We start from the raw sequence: 27,845 nt of genomic DNA, 5'->3' as shown, positions 1-27,845 counted from the left end.
TGCGCTTTTCCTGTTACGTGTAGCATAAGAGCTAGATTTCAGGATCTCCAGTAGCTTGTGGTATTATTTTAAAAGTATTTGAGTTAAGCTAAACAATGATACCAAAACCGTATCTCTACGTCGAGGCAGTCAAGAATTATTGAAAGATCAAACACACCTAACGGAGCTCATGAAAGTTGATTTCCTTTACAATCAGAACTCTTTCACTAAAAATTATGACTCTAAGTAACAAGTACCCCTATTACATCACTTTAAACTAGTACATTTACATGAGTAAAATGCCTTTTTCAGTTTTAAATTAGTGTGTTTTTGAAAACATCTTTGACATCATTCTTGTTACAATACCAAAAGTTTAATTTCAGCTTAATTAAAATGCAGAACAAATATCAAACAACGATGTGTCCCATGCGTCACAGCTGACGTCTCCTTCTATACAAAATTAGCGTGTCTAATCTTAATCATACAATATTCGTAGTATTCTAGATATTATACCAGTAGGTGACGACAATTATATACTTAAATCCAATTAATATTCATAAAGTAAAAATCAGAATTGAAATTTTAAAGGCAGATTGCTCTTTAGGATTGATGGATAATTATAATTGGAACCCCATTTTAAACCGTGAATACATTACAAAATGTTAACTATTACATCGCCAACATATTCAATAATTCGTAAATTTATTGCCCTCCATTAAAAAAATAGTTAAGTAGGTACTAATATGAGTATGCACAGCAAAAATTTATTAAGTACATGAATTCCCAAAAGTTGCTTATTTTTATGAGACGTTTCCGCTTGGCTCACCTGCTGAGAACACCCTGTAGAGATGAAAAATATTAGATATTATAATGGTCAAAACAATAACATAAATTCCTATAGCCATAGACTAATATTAGTGTATTAGTCTTTGCTATAGCTATATCAATATTCTATTCTATTCCGTGTAAGTACCTACCTACTTCAAATTAATAAGCTACCCACGTAAGCAACCTTATTCCACAAAATTGCATATAAGGGTCAAATTGGTTATTACCGTTGTGCTCAAAATGCCCACATCAGCATGAATCAGCGGCCATCCATCACACGCGATCCTCGCCCCTCGCACCCGCCCCTGGGGGGTAACTCTATATGAAAGATAAAGAAACATTTATTCGACACTTAGGGCCAGTTTTTTGATCCGTGGTCAACTTTAACCATTAGTCAAGTCACTTGTCAAGCATGACAGCTGCATACAAATTTGGGTGGTTTTTAACTAATGGTCGCCATTTTTGACCAATAGTTGAGTTAACTAGGGATCAAAAAACTGGCCCTTAGACAGCAACAACAACAAAAAGAAAAATACAGAATTAAAGAAAATAAATACATATACAAAATAACAAGTTTGGGGGCCTTACTACGGCGGCCACGACTGTATCTCGTTGTATTAAACGAGCTGATTGCACGATAGCTCTCGTTCGTTTGTTTTTCGTCAGTATGGAGTAACCCCCATGCCGCTACCGATAAAAACAACTATCACTAGACAAATTGATGTTAACAGCAAAGATTACGTTCGCCTATCTTGCTAATTATTAGTTCTTTAACTGATTAGATTATTGTATTAATTATTATACTTTTGGCCCTGATAATGAGCGTATCGCGCCGAAATTACCCGGATTAGCGAAGGTTGAGGAGTAGGTAATAATAAATGTGTCAGCAGTGTTTTTCAGTAGCCGTACACTGCACTGCAGCCTCTAATTTTTCATACCTACAGCCAAAATGTTGACTTAAAAATCATGAAACTGCTGAATATTATACCTACATAATTATATTTCGAGGGTTTCTCCTTTTAATTTCAGTCCCATATGGTTTGGTTTGGAAATTTCTTGAATTTGGAAGGCAAGTAGAGCAAAGTAAAGTCTATGAACTATGCCATAGACAACTTTTTATGTTAAAAACAAGGGTTTTGTGTTTAACCGGTTATCTGTACAGTCTGAGGCCGTGAAACCTAACTTATATCAGAACGGGTAGCACGGGGCGCAATTAAGACGTGACAAAATTTACGTAGCGCGCTAACTCACATCGCACAGTCTCAAGAGCGAGCGCGACGGACTTTTGTCACGTCTTAATTGCGCCCCGTGCTAGCCCTTCAGGTAGACTTGCCCTGGACTTATACGACATAATTATGTAAGTATGTTAGATGTGCCCTCATAACTTCAAAACTACATAAGTACTATTTATAACATTTTGAAGAAAATATTACCGGCAATGTGAATGTGGACCATAAAGTAGTGATTGAGAATATTTTTTTATCAAAATACGCCTTATCAGCTGTGTGGGGTATTAATTTATGCTTGCATGACTGACTCCTCTGAGCATGATAATCACGAGTTATTTTAATTTATATTCTTTTATTAATTAATCTTTCATTTGTAAGATCAAACTGTCTCCTAATATGTATGTTAAAAAAGTCTCAAGTACCTAGTTTGGGAGCCAGGGTTTCCATGTTTTATATTTTTTATGTATAAAAATAACTTTAAATTTGAGATATAGGTACAATATTATATTGCAATAAATTCTGAAAACTAGGTTTGCAATTTTCCGTGGATTTTCCAAAACAACAGGCCGGCAGGTGGGAGTGAATGTGCGTTTATTTCAGCGGACAGGGTGATGGATGCGCGCCCACACTGACACACACACACATATAAATACACTGACACAAACACACACACAACACTAGTTGGTTACAGCAGACATTTAGAATCTAGATGTGCAGGTTTTGAGAAAACAGTTAGTTTGGCTTCACTGTTTGTGTTTTAAGTAATAATAAAATTGTTGGATGTTAAACATGTTTTATGTATTAATTTGTGCAATAAAGTACTAATGCCTAGTATCACCATAGTCTGTTAGATCATTGACACCCCGGTTATATTGTAATTTCATCAATTATGCGTCATCTTCATATTAAATTCATGTCAGATGTGTCAAAAGTCGACAACTAATCCCTTGTTATGATCTAACAGAGTATGGTGAAACTGGGGCTTACCCAATTAATTAAATAATTAATCCACTGCTTGCTTAATATCACTGCGTGTTGCTCGAAATATGGTCTAATCGTAGAAAAAAAAATTGGAATGACCCTAGTCCCTCTTTCCATCCACCCCGCCTTTTCTCTAACGCTAAGACTCTACCCATTTCTAGCATCTAACACGATAGCTAAGTAACTATATACAATGTAGTGGTAGCAAAAACAAGGCTCCATGATATATTGCAGCTGTCAGTGAGCACATCAGTCTGCTCAGTGGCGGCGAACTTACACAATAGATATCTACGGAACCGCTGCGGAACTTTTTGTGAGGCCGACCTCTTTGATGGAGTACCAATTAGATAGATAGACTGGAATTATTGCGAAGATTTGGTTTCTAACTTTACAATCGCTTGAGGTCCACTGTTGGATATAGTTCAAGAAACTATTTTTTTGGGTCTCTCACATTTTTCTACATAAGTATGTGACAAATTTAGTAAAAGATGATTAAAAGCGCAAAGGATTTAAGAGTTAACAGTCAGATTATGGCTACTGCAGTTCAGATCATGATCATGATCATTATACAACATTGCAAGTTTGCAACTAGGTAAATCATAATCAATATTAATAACAGCAGTATACAAATCCATAACCATAATTCGGGCTTATTACTTAATTAATTTTGCGGTGTTTATGTAATTAGGTTTGGAATAGCCGTGATTAGCACATCATATATTATAATATCGAATACCAATCTGTGAAATGCATTCAATTAAATCGATCGCAATGGAATGTCAATCACCTTAATACCAAGAGTTCTATTGCTATTTGTAATTCATGCAGAAATCTATTCATAAATTAGGTATAAATAATTTGTCAAATACAATTTTGTAAAAACCCAAAATTAATCAGCAATCAATCGGCGTAATTGAGGCTAAACTTTTATATTAAGCGGAAAAGGGTGAGTCAGTAGCTAATCCTTACTAATATTATAAATGCGAAAGTAACTGTGTCTGTCTGTCTGTCTGTCTGTTACTCTTTCACGCCAAAACTACTGAACGAATTTGAATGAAATTTGGTATACATACGGTCTAGACCCTGGGAAAGAACATAGGCTACTTTTTATCCCGGAATTCCCACGGGAAAACTTTTTAAGGCGAAGCGAAGCGCGCGGGAACAGCTAGTTAAAAATATAAATAAATAACTGTTCCTGCGAACTTCACTTCAAAAGTTTTCCGTGGGAATTCCGGGATAAAAAGTAGACTATGTTCTTTCTCAGGGTCTAGACCATATGTATACCAAATTTTATTCAAATCCGTTCAGTAGTTTTGGCGTGAAAGAGTAACAGACAGACACAGTTACTTTCGCATTTATAATATTAGTTAGGATTAGGATTAGGGTAGGATTAGGAAAAATACATAGGGTAAAATTACAGTGAAACAAGCTGTCAATGTAATATGAAGTAAGCCTCTTCCTCATATTTGGACTAGACGAAAGAACAAGTGCTTGAAACTATGCTAAGTGCCAATTTCTCCATAGTCGGTTAGAGCATAAACAGGGAGTGGTGGTTGACTTTTGACACATCTTACATGAATTTTATATGGAGATGACGTTTAATTTATAAATCAATCCCTGTCGGTTAGATAACCGACTATGGAGAAATTGGCACTAAAGCAAACAATATCTGACGTGGCCAAAGGAAGATACCAAGGAAGAAGTAGAAGAAATATCTTTACATACACTTGACAAAGAATAGCTTTCGAGCATTGCAGCGGTAGTCCCGTCACGTGGCAGCGAGTGCTCGTTACGACTCCACAGGAATATTCTAGATAGAGGAACAATCTTGTCGATTGTGAAGGCATAAAAAAAATTTGGGGTTGCCAAAATCTAAAATTATTTGTTGTAATTCGACTCTGTGTTTCTATAAATCTCATTGTCCACGATTTTAATTAAAATCAAACTTTGTGCCTTCAGAATCGACATTAATGTCACAGCAATCCTGAGCCCAATGACGATTAAGGTTGTAATGATAGAGCTTGTTTTATATTCTAGTCATAATTGTATCCCACAGCGCGGCGGGGCAAAGGGCCTGGCCATGCTTATTTCACATGACCTGCTGTCGACCACCTGACAACATTCGTTGATATAACGAATTATTTTTATACTTGATTATTACGACTGTTTAGTTACAAACTATAGACAAAAGGATACGAAGTTGAAGAGTCGGTTTTATTATACCTTACCTTTAGTGCCCTATTTGAAATAGTATGTTACACTGCAGCCGCCTATAGTAGTATCCCTATCATACTCATAATCTTATAGCATAGTAGGTGCATCATTCTGTCATTTAATCTTCAGTAAATCCGAGCCTCTATTGTATCTCTATCTCTTTAGGATCTCTTCATGATCGTTCCATAACTCCGAATAGGTCGGCAGTGCGCACGGCTGCTGATCACAGGATGCAAATGTTTGCTCAGATTCAGACTCCGCCGCCGCTGCATGAGCTCGGTATAACCTGAATATTTCAGATGACTTAGTAGTCTGAAAGGATTCTTGGAGATACGAACTATTTAATTTGTCATCATAATTTCACTGGGTCTCTTTAACGATTGTTTGTTGGTGTAATTGATTGGGGATAAGGATGGTTAAGAGCTGAGAGTCGTGTTACACCTTTGCACTAAGGATGATGTTTGATTGTTTATGATGAAATAGGTAAGTCCTATATCATATTTTATATGATTTCCTAGGTCCTACTTAATACCTACATATAATACGGAAAAATTCAAGAGGTGCCAACTTAAAGATAGGGAAAGCTTTATCATACTTACTTAATTCAAATATAGGAAAATTTATGTAAACATCAAATATTCATTTATCCAAAAAAAAGTTACTAACTAGGTAAGTACCTTCTTAGGTACATATTTTCCAAAGAAAAAAGATGATGAAAAGCTAGTTTTTCTATTTTACTTAACGGTGACTGGGAATCATCATTAACTGCAATGAAACTCACATTACTACTCTGTGTACCAATGTACATTGCACATGTACCTATAGGAAAGAAGTTTTAACCCTGCACGTGTGGAAAGAAAGAGCGTTTTTCTTTTCGCTTGAGTGCACGGGAAAGACCTGAAATTCCTTTCATCAAAATTTCAGACAAGCTCTTTTACAGTTCTACAAAATCTGTGCAACTTATTTTAGTAAGTATTTCTAGCTCTCACCTCTGCATAGTTTTAATACTCTTCGGCTTTTACTTATGTACTTAATTTTTTTATGTTTTTTAATTTTAAATGCGAAATGATGAGTTTCACTCGCTCAACTTCGCCATTGCAATATCAGTATCTGATAGGGGGAGACGCCATCGCTCGAGTGACGGAGGTGCGCGATCTCGGAGTAACATTCGACCCGCAACTGACCTTCCGTCCTCACGTCATGAAGGTGACTAATGCTGCCTTCCAGCGACTCGGATTTGTGCTGCGCAACGCGGCGCCGCTCACGGCCGCGGCCACGCAGGCCCTGTACGGGGCTCTGGTGCGCAGCATCCTAGAAACAAACACAGTGGTCTGGTCTCCACATGAAGATAAATATATCCTTATGTTGGAGCAAGTCCAGAAACGATTTCTTAGATATTTATATAAGAAAAAGCACGTTTACTACCCGTTTATGTACCCTACTAGATTTCTGGAAGGACATTTAGGTTACAATTCGATAGAGCTGCGTAGGAATTTGGCTTTGGTAAAGTTCATCTTAAACATTATCCGGAACAAGATTGATTGTATGGATCTTGTTGAGAAAACAATTAAATTGTTTGTACCTGATAGGTACCTAAGGGCGCGTAGCCACAAGTTGTTTGCGGTGCCGCCGTCGCGCACGAACCTGTACCGGTGCTCGCCCGTCGCGCGCGCGCTCGACTTGCTCGGCTCCCTGCTCGCCGAAGCACCAGAATGTGATGTATTTGTGGATAGAATGAGTTCGCTGATGAATGTATGTAAATGAATGTTAGAGAGAAGTATGAAAGTGAGTGCTATATGTTAAATTAATATTGTAACGATTTGGGTTTTGTGTTCCTGTTATGTTACAATGTGTGTGTGTAAATAAATAAATAAATAAATAAATAAACTTAAGTTGGGGTACTTAATAAAATCATACAATTTTATTGTCGTTTGTTGATTTAAATTATTTATTTATTCCAACTTCAGAATGACCGACCACCGGTCAACCGCTATAATTACTTTTTGTGTTTCTATTATTTTGATTGCGGCCCTGATTAATGATAAAATTAAATTTAAATAAGCACTTGAAAAATGCTGAAACCTGCTTTAATAAGGTACCTATTTAATGTTATTTTTCCAGTATCTTTGTAAACCTGTAATTATTATTAATTATTTAATTCTTTTTTGTACAAATATTACAAATAAAAGTACAAAGGGTGGATTTAATGCTAAAAGCATTTTCTGCCTGTAATCATACGTCAACATTATAATGAATTTCTGCTTATTTTAGCTATACGATACGACCCGTAGATATGTACGTGTTAGACCAGCCACCTTATCGATCAACCTAAGTTTGCCCAGTTCTACTACATTGATTTGAGCTCGAGTCCGCTCAAGTACTGCCGTGTACACAAGCGTAATTGGTTTCCTCCTGGACACACAGACTGAAGTTCCGACCACAGCTATACATATAGCTAAGTACAAGAAAGTACATAGCTATACAGTTAAGTATAAGTACTAGAAACTAGGAACTCTTCAGTGTACTTATATAACTCACGTGTAGGTAGGTACCCTCCTATATTAATATCGGAGGCAGTGAAAATAACCCCCAAATTAAATTCATAGAATGAAGTTAGAATCTTTGTGTTAGAAAGAAAGTAAAAATTGGAAAAGGTATCACGATAACGCTTGCAAGGTGCGTGCAAGCCTCTTGTAAAATGACAGATCGATCCATAACAGAATTAGACAGGCCAAGTGCGAGAAATAAACCTATAAGTACGAATAAGATTTCATACGTTCAAATCTTGTAAAACGAATAGGTAGGTACATGTAAACAGAATCTCAGCCATAAATGTTAACACAACGAACATAGTCCAGTAGAAAATGAATATGAAAATCGCAATTAGTCGCTGTCCGAAGCAGGCGGGAATAAAACACAGGGGTCCGCGTCGACGCCATATATTACTAGACTCATTTTGGTGCAAAAAGTGGTAGTTTAGTGCAAATTAGTTTTACCTCCGTGGTCGCCGCGCCGCAAATTGAATTGTGGCGATTCGTGATATTAAATTCTAATTCTCGCAGAGAACGCTGGAAGATAACTCTGTTATAAATTGCGATGGAAAGAATTACTTTTTATTTTAGATTTTTGTGGTTTGAAAGTTTCTTACCCTCTTACATGCGTAGATAATTAAACTGATCAGGTGAAATTGTCGTTTAAGTAACAATATACAACATTAATTAAATTAAATTTATACATATGCTCACGACAGTAGTCAGAGGTGACTCGCAAGCGCCCCGCTCTTCGCTGTACATTTGTACTCACGTGATAGGTCGCGAGCCGTATCGCCGTTTTTGAATGAGTACAATGCACTGAAGTTGTCATAAAATTAAATTTATATTATAAAACCTAACGGTTGCATTAATTGAATAATTATGATGAATGCTTACGACTGTAATCCCCGAAAGGGTAGCCAGAGGTGACTGGCAAGCCAGCCACCCGCTTTTCGCTATAAGTACATAAAATTGATACGTAAGTGTTATTCGATTAATACATAATCTTCATCAGAACAGAAATAGACATTAGATAACTATAATTTGCCTCATCATCATACGTAGCGGCGCGACCAGGACGCGACTTTGTTGATTGTATACTAATTGTTGATTGTACTAATCAATAATTAAAAACAACATGTAGGTACTTACCTATAACGCAACTAAAATTATCAGTGATCAAACTGACAGTACAGGACCTGAACAGCGTCAGCAAAAATCCTAATCTACTAAAGTCTAATTCTATAGATAGATAGATATAGTACTCTTTATTTTCACACCAAGAATAATTAACAATATTACATTACAACTTAACCAGGGTACAAAATGCGGTCTTATCGCTTATAGCGATCTCTTCCAGACAACCTTTAATATAGCTAGTATTTCAATACAATAATACACAAATTCACACAAGTGCGTTCACTTCATCGGCAATGCTCGCGCCGTTTCTCCATACATTCATGAAAATTCGTTGAAAATCGGTCCTGAATCCGATATGCCGCTTACCTTAATGGTCCACTGTACAGTCGACAACAATCATAATTGTTATGATATCCTAACTGTTAGACTAAATACCTCAATTTTGTCAGGTCCCTGCAATACCTGGATTGTAGAGAGATAAATGTGGCAAAATAATACAGACAGACAGGGGACAATTGTAAAAGTTGACTAAAACGAGCTAAAACTTGCGGGTGCCTCGAGAGTGCTTCAACAAACTAGCACTTCGGACTGAATATCATTGCAAACTCGGGAATACGTACTTTCTAAAACTGGTAAATTGACTTCAACGCGGTTTTCAACCAAATAGAGACTCCTAGATTTATATCAACAGTACTTAAATACTAATATTATTATACTATAAACCTTGTATAATATTATGTGTAGTCCTCGTGCAGTTAGTTAGTTAGTTTACTCTAGTGTTTGTTACCAACACGCTAAGAAGAAGCATAAGAATAAAGAGGACAGATAGATTTGTTTGCAGGTATTGAATTAAAGTCCTGAAACTAATAAACGAATTCAATTGTTACATTATAAGTTTTCATAATGATGTATTTGTCACATGATTACGTACTAGATACAGACAATACCGTTCTGTCCCGGCGGCATGGATACGTTATCAACGTCAATAGACTCCACAAATCACAACGCCGTATTTATGGCGAATCGCGTTTACCTTTATCTACGTAGATAACGGCCCCGTGCAGCGGGTACTGTCCATGTCTCCATGAATTCATAAACTGTCAAACGCTATCTTCCCCACCCCGCCGCGACAGTTACACAAACTTTTGAAATAAGTTTTAAAGCGTTCATTCAGACTGCATGCATAATGTCTGGAATTATTCACGAGTCTTTGTAATTGTGTTAAGTGTAGTATAGTTTCTACCGTATCTTAATATTTCAGCCAGCGGAGATAGTAACGAATCTAGAAAATACAATAAGAGAATGAGCTTCTATACTTATATAAATTAAGAAGTAGGTTTGAAAGAGGCATAGCACTGAAGATATGCTACAGATAGAGTACCTAAGGTAGTACATAAACCATCTATCGTTTTCAGACTTAGGTTAAACAACTACACCCTTATTTCATAAGTAGACTAGAGATAGTATTGGTTTAGAACCAGTTATAGACCAGGGCTTTCATAAAAATCAGTTCCTAAAGCCGGGATTAAACCAATCCTTTTTTTATAATAAGGCGGTTCATGTCTAAGAATATGGCTAAGAGAATTTAAGTCGTGTGGTTACACTGGTACATTTTTCCATTCTTGTGTTGCTTTCGATCGGCTATGCCCAGTCTTTTTTGTATACCTATGTACCTACTTAGATACTTAGTATCAGGGCAGGGGTGCTGAACTTTTAATTAGTTCAGTAGTTCTGTAGTGCCAGAGGATGCTTGCCTCCAATAGGTTACTAATACTTTTTATTCAGCTCCCTTTTAATTAAAATTGTTTCGCTTACGCTTTCTTGTGAATTTGTAAGTTGTAGGTAAGTATACTTAAAATATAGTAGGTTTTTTTATGTAACATCAATACTTAGACACTGATTAACGCTGTCTAGAGGCTGATAAACATCTTATAATGTAATGGTGTTAAATTCACATTTGAGCATACGTTTTTTTAAAGAAATATTTATTAACATTTATTGTACACATACAAGCAAACAATATACAGAACAGAAACAAATAAAAAAAAAACACATGGGACGTATACAAAGGCGGGCTTATTGCATTTTTAAGCATTTTTTTCCAGCCAACCTACGACTGGATAATGCTTTACTTCGAATTCTAATTACAAACAATGAATATTTGTCACTCAATCGCTCACCTATTATTGTTTACTGAGATCAGACATGATAAAAGCATAGTGGTACACGAAGAGCTCACATAAACAATAAACGAACAAGATCTCACATACAAAAACAAAAAAAAATACTGTCCGTATTTGATTTAGAGCCCTAAATCAAATAAATCTAGATTTAATATGGCCCTTAGTGTTAAACCGTAGTTCCTCCCGAGTTCAACCCAATAACAACCATTGTACCAATGAATAAAGATACAAATCTTCAATCCCATCTAATCCTAATCCTAACTATATTAATATTATAAATGCGAAAGTAACGCCAAAAATACTGAACGGATTTAAATGACATTTGGTATACCTATGGTCTAGACCCTGAGAAGAAACATAGGCTACTTTTTTCCCGGAATCTCCACGGGGAAACTTTTTAAGGCGAAGCGAAGCTCGCGGGAACAGCTAGTTCAAAATAAGTGCTCATATAGTAGAAGTGGGGTGTATTAAATTTGTCGAGACGTTTTTTTGCACTGACACTCCATCTAGTTTGTATTATATCGTTGTCTATGAGCGAAGGTGGCTGCCACCTCGCCTATGGGTATAAGACATGACAGGGTATTTCATAGCCGGTGGATATGGAAATTGAATAGTGGAATGTGTGAATACTACGAATCTGCGAGGAAGCTGGCGAATATACAGGATGTCACCATTACGCTTTGGAAATCAGACGCTAAATGAAAAAAAAAGAGTCGACAACAGCTACCTACATTTCGTAATAAATAATGTAATTAAGTAAATTCTACGAAATAATAATAGGTTTATTATTATAGGTTAACGCGAAAGTTTTTAATCCATGTATTTGTGTAGATATATCAGCTGTCCGATACCCATAACACAGGCTCTGCCTAGCTTGGGGTCGGCTGGCCGTGCGTGAGATGTCCCCACATATCATATTATATATTAATGAATGGATGGTAGATCAATGTACTCGACATACGGAGATATTTTCAGCAAATTAGAAATCGCAAAAATATCTATTTGTTTGGTCGAAAACCAAAATATAGAATAGTTGTTTTTTTCTCTATTCCTGTGTTGCTTCCATGATGAAAATTGCTCGGTACATTTTGTATGTCCGGTACATCGACCGGTCACGCTGGCGGGAAATAGAATGATAGCATTCCACCATATACAGGGTGTTTCAAAAATAATTCAAAAGGGGCTGATTCAGCGGGTCATATAATACGCAAATTCTGTTCTAGGCCTTTTGGAAATTCGTAAAACAAAACCTAGTCATATTCCCCTGCGTCACCCCCTTTCGACTAACTTTATTTTAACACCCTGTATAAGCGCACATGCCCGCCAGCGCGTCATGTGGCCAGCATGTCCAGAATTACAATATCCTTTGCTCTTTTTCTCTCGACTGTATAATATAGCAGTGTGACAGCAACTTCAATAACTTCCGTGTGGCTGAGCGCCTTTTACTATATTTTTAACCCTGATCCTGAAAAGATAGGTGTTATAAGTTATAGGTTAGACACGTTAGGAGTGTGTTATGTCTGACATTGGTAATTGTTACGGTGACGCAGTGGATTCAATTTTGATGAAAACCTTGTTACCTTTTACAAAAACCGGCCAAGTGCGAGTCGGGCTCGCGCACAAAGGGTTCCGTAGCAGCAAATATAATAAACTTATTATGTCATTACAGTTAAATCAACCTATCTCAAAAACTATAAGAGATACTTTGATCAAACCAAAAATCGTTGAAAGAGTTAATTAGCATGCATCACCTCTATTTTTTTTAGAATTTTATACCCCGTAGTTATAAAAATAGAGGGGGGGGGACATACTTTTTACGACTTTGAGAGCTGATATCTCAAAAACCGTTCACTTTAAGAAAAATGTTTTTTAGAAAACTTCATATCATTTTAAAAGACCTTTCCATTGATACCCCACACGGGTATGTACATCGAAAAAAAAAATTTCATCCCTCAGTTACATGTATGGGGGGCCCCACCCCCAATTCTTTTTTTTACTATTTAGTGTCATATTTTTGTAGCGGTTCATACAACACATATTCCCATCAAATTTCATCACTGTAGTACTTATAGTTTCCGAGTAAATCGGCTGTGACAGACGGACAGACGGACAGACGGACATGACGAAACTATAAGGGTTCCGTTTTTGCCATTTTGGCTACGGAACCCTAATAAAAAAATACCTACCTTAAGTATATTATTTTTGCAATTTTTTTAAAGAACCTTTTTTTTTCTTTAGAAATTAGTTTAAATTGAGTCATTTTTCCGCTTACTACTACTACTTTTGCATCAACCTGTATAAAACGATCGCGTACTATAAATTGCATATTGTGTGAACTGTGTAGATAATTATTAATAAGAAATTACAATATTCAGCATGAGTAGTGAAAAAGTGAATGAAATCTAAAGGCAACCACACACAGTGCCGGCAGCAGGCGGTTTTTCCGAAACGGACCAAGCAGCTGAAACTTGAGGGTTACTCTATACTGACGAAAAACCAACGAAAGAGACTAACTGTTGTCGCGCTTGTAAAAAATGGCTAGCTAACGGAGAGGTAGAAATGAGAAAGCCAGGGTTTAGCTTGACACAAATTTATTTAGGAGGTCAAGTGTGGGTTAGGCCTACACTACACGAACAGTCTGTATCCTAACTAATATTATAAATGCGAAAGTAACTGTGTCTGTCTGTCTGTCTGTCTGTCTGTCTGTCTGTCTGTCTGTCTGTCTGTTACTCTTTCACGGAAAAACTACTGAACGGATTTGAATGAAATTTGGTATACATACGGTCTAGACCCTGGGAAAGAACATAGGCTACTTTTTATCCCGGAATTCCCACGGGAAAACTTTTTATGGCGAAGTGAAGCGCGCGGGAACAGCTAGTTTTAAATAAATAAATAACGTTACACTGTCGTGCAATCGGCACGTTTAATACATCGAGAAAGAGTCGTGGCTCGCGCAACAGTTTTTCGTCATATAGATTGTCCCTCCTTACTCGGATTTATATCCGGACGGCACTTTAGTGTGGCCCTGTGTATAGTATCCCTTATGAATTAATTCAGTATTTATCGGTATGTAAATGATAATTATGCTTTCTTAATAGATAAGATAAAATTGGCCAAGTGATATTCGAAGTCGATCACGGTGGGTCCTATAGCAATTTTATAAGTACCTGACACATGATAAAGATTCAAAGCTTCAAAATTGAGTTACAAGATTGCAACCAAACATAATATTAAGCTTTTAAAATAATTACAGAGACTAGTTCAAAAGCTGTTATGGACTTTGATGCATGATAAATTCCATTTCCTTTGGTCAATGTTCATGGGTAACCATGATAACCAGGATAATATAGGTACTACTTAGTTACGAATGATTATCGAATGAATTATCGAAGACCACCGAGCCGAAGGTCTCGGGTTCGATTTGCGGCTGGGGCAAATATTTGTTTAAACACAGATATTTGTTCTCGGGTCTTGGATGTGCCTGTTAAATGGCAATAGGCCCGCCCCCTATTGGGACTAACATAACACACTGGCGAAAAGTGGGTGCAGCAATGCACCTCTGCCTACCCCGCAAGGGAGTACATTAGTACAAGGCGTGAGTGTGTGTGTGTTACTTAGTTACTTTTATTTAGTTATGTACATTATATATATATATATATATATATATATATATATATATATATATAATGTACATATATTGTATTGTAATGTACATTATATATATATATATATATATATATAATGTACATAACTAAATAAATAATATAATTATATATATATATATATATATATATAACAATATAGTAATCAATTTAAGGTAGTATCCAACAAAGTAAGTGCAACTTTGTGACACATATACCTACATAGGTAATTTATTATTATCTACCTTATAGCGACTCAATATCCGTATACTGACGTCTATTCAGTTATCTATTAATTAGACAACTTATCAATAACTAGTGCAAGTAGATATTCAGGAAATTTGATTAGATACTTATTAGGTACTAGCAAACAAAATGTTGTGTACTTGTATCTTGTTATGATGTAGCCAAGTCTAGCTTCTTCACTTAGTGCCAATTTCTCCATAGTCAGTTATCTAACCGACAGGGATTGATTTATAAATTAAACGTCATTTCCATACAAAATTCATGACAGATGTGTCAAAAGTCAACCATTACTCCCTGGTTATGGTCTAACCGACTATGGAGAAATTGGCACTAAAGCTGGACTAGCATTTTTTTGTCACCGTTAGATTAGCCAGTCAGATAAGTTGTCAGTCGCTGACTTCCTAGTTTGGGACGGACCTATATTAGATTTGGAGGGTTACTTCATACTAAATTTAAGAATTTTGTATAAACGACATTATGTAGTAAAGCTTATTATAGTATATATGATTATCTAAACGACAAAAACGCGTGGTCTTGTCCACCTCAGCTAAGGCATTTGGAAAAATGAAATGGATATATGCTTTAGTAACTTTAGTAAATTTGTATTAACTAGATATAAGTAAAATTGTATTAGTTATAAGAAAAAGTTGAAAAGATGCTCGAGGAGTTTCTTTCGCCATTTCTTTCCTCCTTAATGACGGGGCCTTTGTGAAATGGTGGTAGATTATGACTTTTGACAAGTAATTCTTATATTCTACGTCGAAAAAATAAACGATTTCATTTCATTTCACTGACGAAAAACGAACAAACGAGAGCTGTCGTGCAATCGGCACGTTTAATACAACGAGATAGAGTCGTGGCTCGCACAGCAGCGGCAGCGCTCCGAAACTTCGTATTTCGTTTTATAGAGTAACCCTCTTGATGCGAGTCTATCTTGCATCAGACTTTATTGTACTGCCAAAATATTATTCATAGACAAGTTACAGGACGTTTTAGCTATTTAACAAAATTTTAGCTGTTTTGTCCCTCTCTAACTCAGAACAATTTGTACTTTGACAGAGAGGGACAAAACAGTTCAATAGCTAAAACGTCCTATAACTGTCTTTTCTATGAGTACATTTAATTTCAAACATGTAAATTCGTGTAAACTCTTTTAAAAACTGAAGACTTTGTTGTCAAGAATTGTACAAGTTCGAAATGGACTTTTTCAGTTCTGATACGTTAACAGCTATAGATAGCTGTGTGTGATATAATTATAATAATTATGAGGTATTATTATTTAATTCGCTTATCATAATCTGTGAAAAACAAAAGTCATTGCGGATTAAAAACAAAAACAGTCCATGCTATTATAAATAGTAATTTAGTACCTGGAAGCCATAATCAAATTACATAACTGATTACAATTTATGCAATTTTTATGCAGGATTTGCCCGATTGGAAGTGTTGAGGAGGTCTGGGGTTCGATTCTCATGAAATCGAAAAATTTATGAAGTACCTCAGATGTAGACAATAGCACGCGATAAAATAGATATTTTATAGATAGGGAGGGGCAGAAATTCACGAAATCTTGTCCTAAAATCTAAGTTCAAAAATGTACCTATTCATAAGATTAAGACAGACTAGATATAATTATATATTAAATATAGTAAAAATAAATATATTAGGTAACTTACTTAATTTATTTTAGACAACATTATTTAACGCCCTTTCTCAAAATAAAACATTGTTTGTCGTTTACACTAACTATACCTACTTATAATTCATGCGAAAACATAATATAATAAGTAGGCCTACCTATGTGATTGTAATGGGAAATTATGAACACCTTTTGAAAATAACAGAAGAGACAAAAATAACGTTATTTTTTTCTTAATAGTGGGTAGGTACCTACAACAGCAATGCACCTCTGCCTACCCTCTAGGCTAGGAAATACAATCAATCAAAAATATATTGAGCCACCCCAAGCAGTTTGATACTAAGGCCCAATTTTCACTTGAGTATAATAAATTAAGCCCAACTTAATAGTCATAAGAACCATTGATGTATAATTCATACAAAAAATCTGTATTGAATAAGTTTTTCATAGCACCTTTCTCCCGTCAGTAGATTTTAATATTACAGTGTTTGTGCTACGGGGGTATACATTGTAATACCTCATCCAGATGCTATGGGTCAAAGCCCCAATTTCTCCATAGTCGGTTATGCACCCGACCAGTTATCTAACCATAAATTATACGTCATCTACATATAAAATTCTTGACAGATGTGTCAAAAGTCAACCACTAATACCTGGTTATGCTCTAACCGACTATGGAGAAATTGTCACTAAACATCTCTCAAATTTATGCGTGGCACTAAATAATATTTGATTGTTTTTGATTTGCGGTCATGACTGCAGTTACTTGAATTGCATTAGGGAAATATGTACCTATTATTATCTAAGTATTCCAAGTTAGGAAGTGGCGATGGATCGGTCATACCCACAGAAGATCAGACGACCACCCAACTAAACAGGTCATGGGTTGGAACCCGGTCGACAGGAAGAAAAAGGGGACGTCCGAAAACCACTTGGCGAATTGAGAAAGAGGCACGGATCAAAAAACCGGCTTTAAGCCATTTTCCTATTAGCTGTTAAAGGTTTTGTTTCTTTTTTTTTGAGGTGTGGTTTGTTGGTCAGTCATTATAACCAAAATTTTAGATTTACAGGTTATTGTTTATATTTTTAAACCAATATCTTTCGCTGCCGGGGATCGCAATTCAAGACATTACGTACAGTCAACACAAGTCAGATTTACTTGATAGTTCAGATTTGCACTGATAAAAATATATACTTCTTATTATACTTTCACATACATAAATCCTAGATAAGACTGCTAATAGTTATCCTATCTTTCACCTTGATCTCAAATCTATTTGTTCAATCCTGTATTAAACCAATGAAACTGACCTGTCTCACCAAGAATTCAAGTAAGTTGCAATTCCATATAAATAATAGCTCTATTCTACCCTACCCTACGCTTCTTACCTTTTAAACATTCCCTGGACTTCCACAAATATTTCCTGATCAAAATTAGAGAAATCGGTCCATCCGTTCTCGAGTTATAGCGTCAGTAAATAAACTCAACTTATTTATATATATATAGTAGATAGAAGATTTAAGGGCTGGGACTAGGCAAAAATTTCTCCTTGGAGGACGCATGACATTATTGGTGTTTCTGATTCCACAGAGTGCTATTAAAGGCCAGGTCATCACACGAACTCCTTCAGGCCCCTCTGCATCGGATCTCATGCTGGTCATAATGCACCGTCTATTTTAGCGTCCAGTTGCATACAACGTATAAGGCCCAGTCCCACCCAAAACATCAACCAAACCAACTAAATTATCATGCACGGAAGCCCTAAGAGTATCTGATTTAGTACAAAATGACAATCCTATTTTACAGATATCAAGTAATTAAAAATAAGTAATCCTTTTTTATCGTAACCCAAGCGAGATATCGCGAGATCTCTGCCGGTATATATAGTCAAGCCAGTGAGTCGGTAGCCATTGACTGCGGTGATCCAACAGGCATTCAACCAACATGGCGATTCTGCATCAAGCTGTGGTGCTCCTCGGCGCGGCGCTCTGCGTCTCCGCCGCCACCAAGCCCCACGTCATCATGATCATGGCTGACGACATGGTGAGTGCACCAATCATTTACTCTTCTTCTTCTAAGAGCTAGACTAGTGCTTGTCATAGCGGTGAAGGGAGCCAGCCAGACTAGCGTCAGTCTGGTGAGTCAGGCGCGTAAGGTACACGTGGTACAAGTAAGCCCTTTTCGTGAACCCTAAGTTTCATGCATCCTGTTTACCGATGAGCAATTTTAACCCTGCACTTCATATACTTTGCAAATTTATCACTACACATGTCACATTTAATTCAGTAGACCTATTTAAATCTATTATTAGAGCGGCAATTAGTAAAGTACTGCATGGTCACTACGTGTTTTCACACGTTTAAATGCCTCTATTAGTTCAGCCAGATTAGCTTAACCTTGGTTCTTAGGGGATTTTAAGTGATATTTTAAAAGCATACTAGTTTAATGATTCGAATTTATTTAGAATATCCTCATTTTCAAGTGCACTTTAAGAGTGTTAACTATACTGTAGATAAGATTTGCTCGCACGTTTAGTAAATATCGATATCGAAGATAAAACTACTCAGGTGTTGTTGATGATCTATGTAGGAAGTTAAAATAAGAATTCGTAACGGTTGGTCTATCTGGTTTTGTTTTGATTTCTATAATTTATTTACTGCTACGTACCTAAATGCAGCCCAAAGAAACAATGGATCATGACATCATGAGCTGAACATTCAAGTTTTTTCTACTTAGCGCATCTGTCCTAACCTTTGAATTGCTCTTTAGTTCACTAACGTCCCTTTTCTCCATCACTTTTTTTCCATATGTCATCAAACTTAAATCCAAATGTTCTTGTTTCCAGGGATGGGACGACACCTCGACCCACGGCTCCAAGTCCGTGCTGACCCCCAACCTGGACGTGCTGACCCGCTCCGGAGTGTCTCTCCATCGCTACTACACCCACGCCCTCTGCTCGCCCGCCCGTACCGCCGTGCTCACCGGAAAATACGCCCACACCGTCGGTACGTACCAATGACAATCTTCTGGCTATTCAACCTTATAAACTAAGTACTAGCGCTCGATATCCTGCTTTGCAAGAAGGAAGCTCACTTTCCTCTAGAACTCTGCGTGAGCCAATGACTTCTTTGGCGTTTGACGTGCACAATGTACTGTGTAATGTACCTGTTGTGTGATGCCAATAAATAAATAAATAAATGTGTGACAGTGATTACGATTAATGACATCTTCGAAAGGAAACCTACTAGATTCTCATCACAATTGACATGCCTTCTCAAGTCCGATTCTTTGCTCCTTACAGGTATGCAGGGTATGCCCCTGTCCAACGCTGAGGAGCGTGGTATCCCCCTGGAGGAGCGCCTGATCTCCCAATACCTACAGGACGCTGGTTACAGGACCCAGATGGTCGGCAAGTGGCACGTCGGTCACGCCTTCTTCGAGCAGCTGCCCACTTACAGAGGATTCGAGAACCACTTCGGAGTCCGCGGTGGATTCATCGACTACTACGAATACAACGCTCAGGAGCAGGTATGCATCAGCACATGATATTATAGTGGTACGATGAATGGTTCATTTTTTTAGGAAATATTGGCTGTGTTGACGCCTCATCAGTCTTTCTGTTTTCGATCTTCTGGATGAAGCTTCCCTAAGACAATTATTTATAAAATGTGCCAAAACACTCCTGCAATAATTATTGTTTGTCTTCACAGCTTGACGGCAGGCCAGTCACTGGACTGTGTCTGTTCGACGACCTGCAGCCCGACTGGACCACCGAGGGTTACATCACCGATGTCTACACCGAGAAGTCCACCACCAGTAAGTATAATGACGACACGCTTGTTACGTACATGCAAAGTAATTCAGTTATGTAGACTTGCCATGAAATAGAGCACTAGTTTCTCCTGTTGAAAGGTTTGTAGGTAACTAATCGAATGAATATATTTCAGTCATTGAGAACCACAACGTCTCCGAGCCCCTGTACCTGCTGCTGACCCACCACGCGCCCCACAACGGCAACGAAGACGCTTCCCTGCAGGCCCCTCCTGAAGAGGTCCGCGCCCAGAGGCACGTCGAGCTCCACCCCAGACGTATCTTCGCCGGTAACTACATCTATACTACACTTATTATCATGAATGCACATATTATACTTCAATTATTGATCATCTTTTAAACAACTGTCTCCGCTATTCCAGCTATGGTTAAGAAACTGGATGACAGTATCGGAGAAATCGTCGCTACCCTCGAGAAGAAGGGCATGCTCGAGAACACCATCATCACCTTCTCTACTGACAACGGTGCCCCCACCGTCGGTCTCGGTGCCAACTCCGGTTCCAACTACCCCCTGAGAGGAGTCAAGAAGTCCCCCTGGGAGGGAGGTATCCGTGGTAACGCCATGATCTGGGCCGGTCCCGAGGTTGCCCCCGGAAACGCGTGGCGTGGAAAGGTTTACGACGGCAACATGCACGCCGCTGACTGGGTCCCCACTCTGCTCGAGGCCATCGGTGAGAAGATCCCCGCCGGTCTGGACGGTATCCCCATGTGGAGCCACATCATCGAGAACAAGCCTTCTCCCCGTACTGAGATCTTTGAGATCGACGACTACTTCAACCACTCCTCCGTCACCCTCGGCCGCCACAAGCTCGTCAAGGGAACCATCGACGAGTCTCTCAGCAAGCACTACGGCGAAGACCTCCGCGGCATCATCGGAACTCCCCCAGACTACAAGCAGAAGCTGCGCGACAGCAAGGCCTGGGAGTCTCTGGAGACCATCGGCATCCCTCTGGACGCTGACGTCATGGCTGACCGCGATGAGGCTATCGTCACTTGCGGCAATGTCGTCCCTAAGCCTTGCAGTCCTTCTGCCGGTACTATACCTTTCTATAAAATTTCAAATCTTCTATTGACAACCTTATTTTTGTGATTCTAAATTTTTCATCATTTTTTATAGAGTCTTGGTGCCTGTACGACATCATCGAGGACCCTTGTGAGCTGCGCGACCTGTCTGAGGAGCTTCCTCAGCTGGCTCAGATCCTTCTGTACCGTCTGGAGCAGGAAGAGGCCAAGATTATCCCCAGGGAGGGCCAGTACGTCGCTGACCCCAAGTCTGCCCCCAAGTACTTCAACTACACCTGGGACGCGTACCTGTCCGTCGAACCTTACTCCGACTCCGAATAGACGAAGCTCAGCTCAAGCGGCGCAGTTCGCCGTGAAAGTTGTAAATGTTGATCCTGACCTTAATTTCAGTAATAAAATCTGACTACTGATATTTTTATTGTTTTAATATTTTACCTTTTATATATTTTTTTTAAGTTAAAATCTTAGGATTATCTAAAAGCTTATGATAAGGTTCAAATGCCTTTCTCAATGAAGAAGAAGAATGGTTTATTGGTTCTATAAGATTATTGTACATGTACCTACAGACAAACCAGTACACTTATCAAGGATATAGACAAAGCATACCTAAGAAATAACATTGTGCAGGTCAAATAGAGAGAATAGTCAAACGCTATATCTAAAACTATTTACCTGCATACTAGAAGAGGTGATAGGGATACTGACGATGTCGGTCTCACGCAGACGCAGGCAATGGAGTTGGTGGCAGAAGAACCCTCACCTCGCCAGCCTTCTCTACGTTGACGACATTGTCTTCCTGTTAACAAAAAATATAAAGTAAATAAAAGTTCTTAACAAACGACTCGGAAATATAATATCGCATATCAAAATTCCTTGGGTCGTGTGGAAATATGGCTTTTACAAACGAATTATGATACCAGCTACTTCAGCTTTCAAATCTCCTCACAATCAGAAGAAGATGGAAAATATATTACTGTGAATGTGACATCTGTAGTTGTAGGGTCTTTAAAAGACCACGAAGAGTGAAAATATGTGCATGTCCTTGCAACTATCGGGATCGTCCCTAGGAGGTGAAGGATTCCTTGTCAGTAAGACCCTTGCCAAAAACTTTGTGGAGATCAGCATGTCAAATTGGATAGAAGGAATGAATCTGACTGAATGGTATTTGATTGATGACATCACCCTCACACACTGTGCTAAGCGTAAAGTCTACAAGCAGCATGCAGCAACTTTTTTGTAAAAATAAAAAAAAAACATGTTTAATTATTTGAGAACCTGGTATCTGGTACCGAAGAAGTTATAGTTTCTCGACTGCAGTGAAACGAAGGGAACGTGTTCTTGATTTTGAAGATTGCGGAAGGGCTATACCATGGCCAAATTGGCCAGGACTTGACCCCATCGGATTTTTATGTGTGGAGTCACATGAAGAGCATCGTTTACCAAGATGGCCACCTGATTCAGCCGACCGTTGAAGTTCTTAAACAACGAAAAATCGATTCAGCAAACTTAATCAACTAAAGAGTAAGGTGTGGGTTACGGCAAAGAATGCGAGTATGCGTACCGAAACCGGCCAAGTCCGAGTTGGAATCGCGCACTGAGATTGATTTTAGATTCTAGATGTGTTTGTGTACCCTAAGTGCATTGTCCACATTCAAAAACGACGATAGGGCTCGCGACCTATCACATGAGTACAAATGAACAGTGAAAAGCGGATGATTCGCATGACATTACAGTCGTGAGTATATGATGATGATGATGATGAGTATAATATGCATTTATATTGTCAAGTCCCCTGGACTATGATAGTAGCACAAGGTTTTCAGGATTGAAAATTTCAGAATTAACTATAATATACCTACTATCATGGAATCTACCTATCAACCTGTTGGTATGCGATGTTAAATTTTAAGCGTCTAAAACGACTGACATAATAATGAAACATACTTGCGATATAGGATTTAAAAAAATGGGAACACAAATAGAGAATCAGAATAGTTCTTCACAACTATTTAATTATGGATTTGGTAGTGCACGGACATACTTTATATCTACTTACATACTTTAAAATACCATTACCTAAAAACGATTGAATGATTTTATCAGTTCTTAGGTAGAGATTATGGCGGTAATGTACATTGATAAAATGAGGAAAAATAACATAATTTATATTTACCCGACTGCCGAAGGAGGAGGGTAATGTTTTTCGATTGTATGTTTGTATGTATGTATGTATGTATGTATGTATGTCTGTTTCTTTGTGGCCTCCTGTAGCCTAAACGGCTTGATAGATTTTGATATATGTGGTATCGTTAGAAGCGTATTAATTGCGCAATGGTTATAGGCTATTTGACGTCACATTAAAATGTATATAACGCCCTCTATTTGACATAAAGTGATGATCGAAAAAATAATATTTTTCCAACAATGCCGTGTAACATTGGGCCTTGTTTTCATCTTTTTAGCGTGCAGTCGGGTTTTTTGTTTGTTTATTAGTTACCTACTTACATACAAATTCCTACCAGCAGAGATAGACAAGTAAGGAGGTTAACCATTGTATTTTTTTCTGTTATCTCAAGCATTTATGAAATCTTCTATAAGAAATAGTAGTTTAACATACTTACAATAAATATTGATACCTAAATGACGATGAAAGCGCCTGTGCAAAATATGTAGTCAAAAATCTCAGTGTGCACAACTGCTATGGTTTTCGCGGAGGCGTTTGGAATAAAATGGATTATCTTGCGAACTTTGTGACATTGCCGAATACATATTTCAAGGCTTCATTCATTTCAGGACATTTCAAGCTCCATAGGGTCACTTTTACCAAACGCTAAACGTATTTAAAATGGTATTTAAATCGTGAATACATTTTGTTAACTGACAGACGTTTGGCAGGCGGCTAATTACTAGTAGTAGTAGTTAGTTACGTTTAGCGTTTGCTGAAATTCCACCTAAGAACACGCAAATAAATACTTTTCATAAATGGAGGATCAGACAAAATGGCCCAGGAATCAATAACGACATGACATTTGTCCTAAAAAGGTATTTTAATATACTACGATGCCTATAGGTTCAGCCGTTTGAACATCATCAGGTAAGTATATTATTTAATAGTTTTTAAGTTTATTTAAATCAGGCATAGTGCCGACAGTAAACGCTTCGCTTACCTCAAAGCCTGCGAGAGTTTTAGATATAAAAGGTGGGAGGAGCTTTAAATTATAATTTATCTGTCCACGCCCAAATGAGAATGTTATAATTAATTTAACAAGGCGCAATATAACAAGATTACACGAAATATTCACTAATCACTCTATATCACCAAATAATCTCACGTGGCTTGCATTCTTAATGATAATAAATAGCAACTCATAGACATCCTGTGACTCATAATGTCTAACAATGTTACAATATAACCTATGCCAGACCTATGTTTTGTTTGTTTACATTAATGTAGGTAGGAACCTGCTGTATACGTGAGAGCTTTTACGGTTTCATGACTTTCACATCCTGCTACCGCACAAACATCTGTCAAATCCATATAAGTAACGTCAGATTTCACAAGCAAGCGACCGACGCTGCTTAAGAATTTTTAATTGCTAATGTTCAGTGGTAGCGGTGCCAACCCCACTGGCTTAACTATGCACAACCTAATGAGATGCATTAAGATATCATGCTCGTGTGAAATACCAACTCTACATTATACACAGTCATATATTATATTATAATATATGGGGTCGCTCTCTAAATCAACAAACAAACGTACAAAAAAATTCAAGCAATCGGCACGCCTAATACAACAAGATATAGCAGTGGTTTGCGCTGCGCTCCGAAGCTTCGGATAAAGAAAACTGCAGCTACTCTATCTGGTTGTATTCAGCATGCTGTTGTTGCATGTTCGTTCGTTCGGAAAAATCGTTTTCTTCGTCGAGCCACTGGTGCTCCCTATATACTTTGTCCGAAATTACAACTCGCACAATATGAACTTTAAAATTCCTACCATCCGGAAATTTCTTAAGGATAGCCCAGCCCGTTATTTCGTGCGTTGCGTCGCAACATTCAAAGGGCGCTTACCTAGAGAATCGGGTTCCCTGTATCTACCTGTACCGGTAACCTGATTATGCGAAAGCGCTCACTCACGGAGCATTTCCCGGATTTTTAAATGTCATGAGCGCTTTCGCATAATCAGGTTACCGGTACAGGTAGATACAGGGAACCCGATTCTCTATGTAAGCACCCTAATCCTTTAATCTCTTCGTCATGCGATGTGGATACGTCCCAAGTATGTACATAATGACAGACCCAGATGACCGACTGACTGCTAGGTTGGCGTCAGCGCCCTTTAACATTAGTATACCCCACCCCAAGTCCGGGTAGCGGCATCATCATCATCACTATTAGAGGAGGCTATCCGGCGCAGACGCCATATCCTACAAAATAGGTATTACACACATTTCAGATACGTGGCAGGGCGCTTCTCGCCAAAGCTTTTTTGAATTCAATAAAGATGGTTAAAATGTGCTTCCACTTACCTAGCTGCTTAATATTGTCTCAGGGAATTGAGATAAGGCACTGGCCGTACTTTTATATTTGCGTTTTTGTAAGTACTTACTAAGTACATTATAATTCTCTTAAAACTCTGATATCTGGGTGATTCTACCATAACTCGATTTTTATGTTCGCGCGAAATAACTCTTAAGAAATCATACTACTACTATTGCACTGTCGCAATCAAACTATGTTCTATCTAGTATTACCAATTGATTCATTATGATGAAATATTTCATTTAATTTATTGTAAAAACCATATTGACACTATGTGATTTGTCACGAATTTATTTATGAAGCACACATTTAAAACTTAAAGTTACAAGAATAACAATGAAAATATTTATATTCTACCTACAAGATATATAATAGTAAGCTTTTGAAACCTGCACTAGGGAGACCTGTGCGGCAGCTATCAGTGCCCTTACAGTCAAAATATATATGTCAATGCTTACAGTTAGTGTTACTTACCTACATTATAACATTAGATCGTTACATTTCAAGATTCATGTCCATTTAAATATTGGTAAAACTAAAAGTTCATATTTTTTCCTAAACTACTGCCGTGTATTCTTTATTTTTTGTAAATAATGGTCCTCTCATTATAGAAAAGATAAAAATGTACTTCAATATGTGTAAAAGTTGATTTCGTTTTTTTATATATTTTTATTCCGTACTTCCGAATTACCCATGAGTGACTAGCTTTTTCTAAAATTTTGTTGATAACAGATAAGATTGCGAGCCTATAATTTATAATCCTCATGCTTCCCTTGTCTATAATAATAATAATAAGCTGGCCGTATAATAGACTCATTTAATGTCGTTGGATATACAGAATGTTCAATGGTTTTGTTTACCAGCCCTGTAGACCTGTTCAATGTATTCAGTTTTTAGTTGGAAGGTTAAGCTATTTTCTGCACCAATTTCATCAGGTTTTTGTTTTCCTTGGCTTCTACTTCTACAATTGATATGTTTTTTCAAGTTTTTCATTTTCTAACGTACCTAATTACTCACTGATCTAACGCTTGGTTTTAGTCTTTGCATAATTATCATGCTTCCTTTGTCTAAATATGGGCCGTATGACCTACTGATTTAATGTCGTTCGATACAATATGTTCAATGGATAGGTTGACAAATTTTGCAAGAATACGGCGGATTAACAAGATATAATCCTAACTAATATTATAAATGCAAAAGTAACTGTGTCTGTCTGTCTGTCTGTTACTCTTTCACGCCAAAACTACTGAACGGATTTGAATGTAATTTGGTATACATATGGTCTAGACCCTGGGAAAGAACATAGGCTACTTTTTATCCCGGAATTCTTACGGGAAAATCTTTTTAAGGCGAAGCGAAGCGCGCGCGCACAGCTAGTTTTCAATAAATTTTACATCCCATGATCTTACCCCATCATAGCCGGGGGGCCTTATCAGCTGACTTGTAGGTACTGCTGAAAATTTTGTTCTCATACTGACATTACAGCATTTCGCATAGTCCTCTCTGTTTAAAAATAAATGAATGTCTCTGTTTAAAAGAACACAGGTACATTCTTATTCCTTAAATTTTCTATCTCCTTCGTAAAAGTATTGTTAAAACTATTACAGTGAGGGTTCCGTTAAGTATACTTGCCTGAGATAGTTTTCCTTTTTAACCGACTTCAAAAAAAGGAGGAGGTTCTCAATTCGTCGGGATCTTTTTTTTTTTTTTTTTTTATTTTTTTTTTATGTATGTTCACCGATTACTCCGCCGTTTATGAACCGATTTTGAAAATTCTTTTTTTGTTGTATTGGGTTGAGCTTCCAGGTGGTCCCATTTTTTTTTCAGAATTTTATCT

General features: G+C 37.5%; 1 protein-coding gene and 1 long non-coding RNA gene across 3 annotated transcripts; one reads left to right on the top strand and one right to left on the bottom strand.

Annotated features, from left to right (window-relative positions):
* Positions 1-60: 60 nt before the first annotated feature.
* On the bottom strand, positions 61-23,399 carry LOC125488961. Of its 2 annotated transcripts, XR_007266624.1 has the most exons (3): positions 22,139-23,399; positions 1,035-1,125; positions 61-819 (listed from the first exon to the last, which is right to left on the bottom strand). It is a non-coding gene; the product is annotated as an uncharacterized LOC125488961 (long non-coding RNA). The 2 variants fall into 2 exon arrangements; XR_007266625.1 differs by lacking the exon at positions 1,035-1,125.
* Gss (glutathione synthetase) lies at positions 18,522-21,878 on the top strand. Its single transcript, NM_001309054.2, is given in 7 exon segments — positions 18,522-18,655; positions 19,458-19,617; positions 19,914-20,140; positions 20,323-20,428; positions 20,560-20,712; positions 20,806-21,477; positions 21,561-21,878. Coding segments are annotated over 7 exon segments (1,644 nt in total). The 5' UTR covers positions 18,522-18,556; the 3' UTR covers positions 21,788-21,878.
* Positions 23,400-27,845: the final 4,446 nt, after the last annotated feature.

This window comes from Plutella xylostella, chromosome 9, assembly GCF_932276165.1.
Source record: "Plutella xylostella chromosome 9, ilPluXylo3.1, whole genome shotgun sequence".
NCBI classification, from domain to species: domain Eukaryota; kingdom Metazoa; phylum Arthropoda; class Insecta; order Lepidoptera; family Plutellidae; genus Plutella; species Plutella xylostella.
The sequence above is the reverse complement of the archived record's forward strand: the minus strand, read 5'-3'. Positions and strand labels throughout refer to the sequence as shown.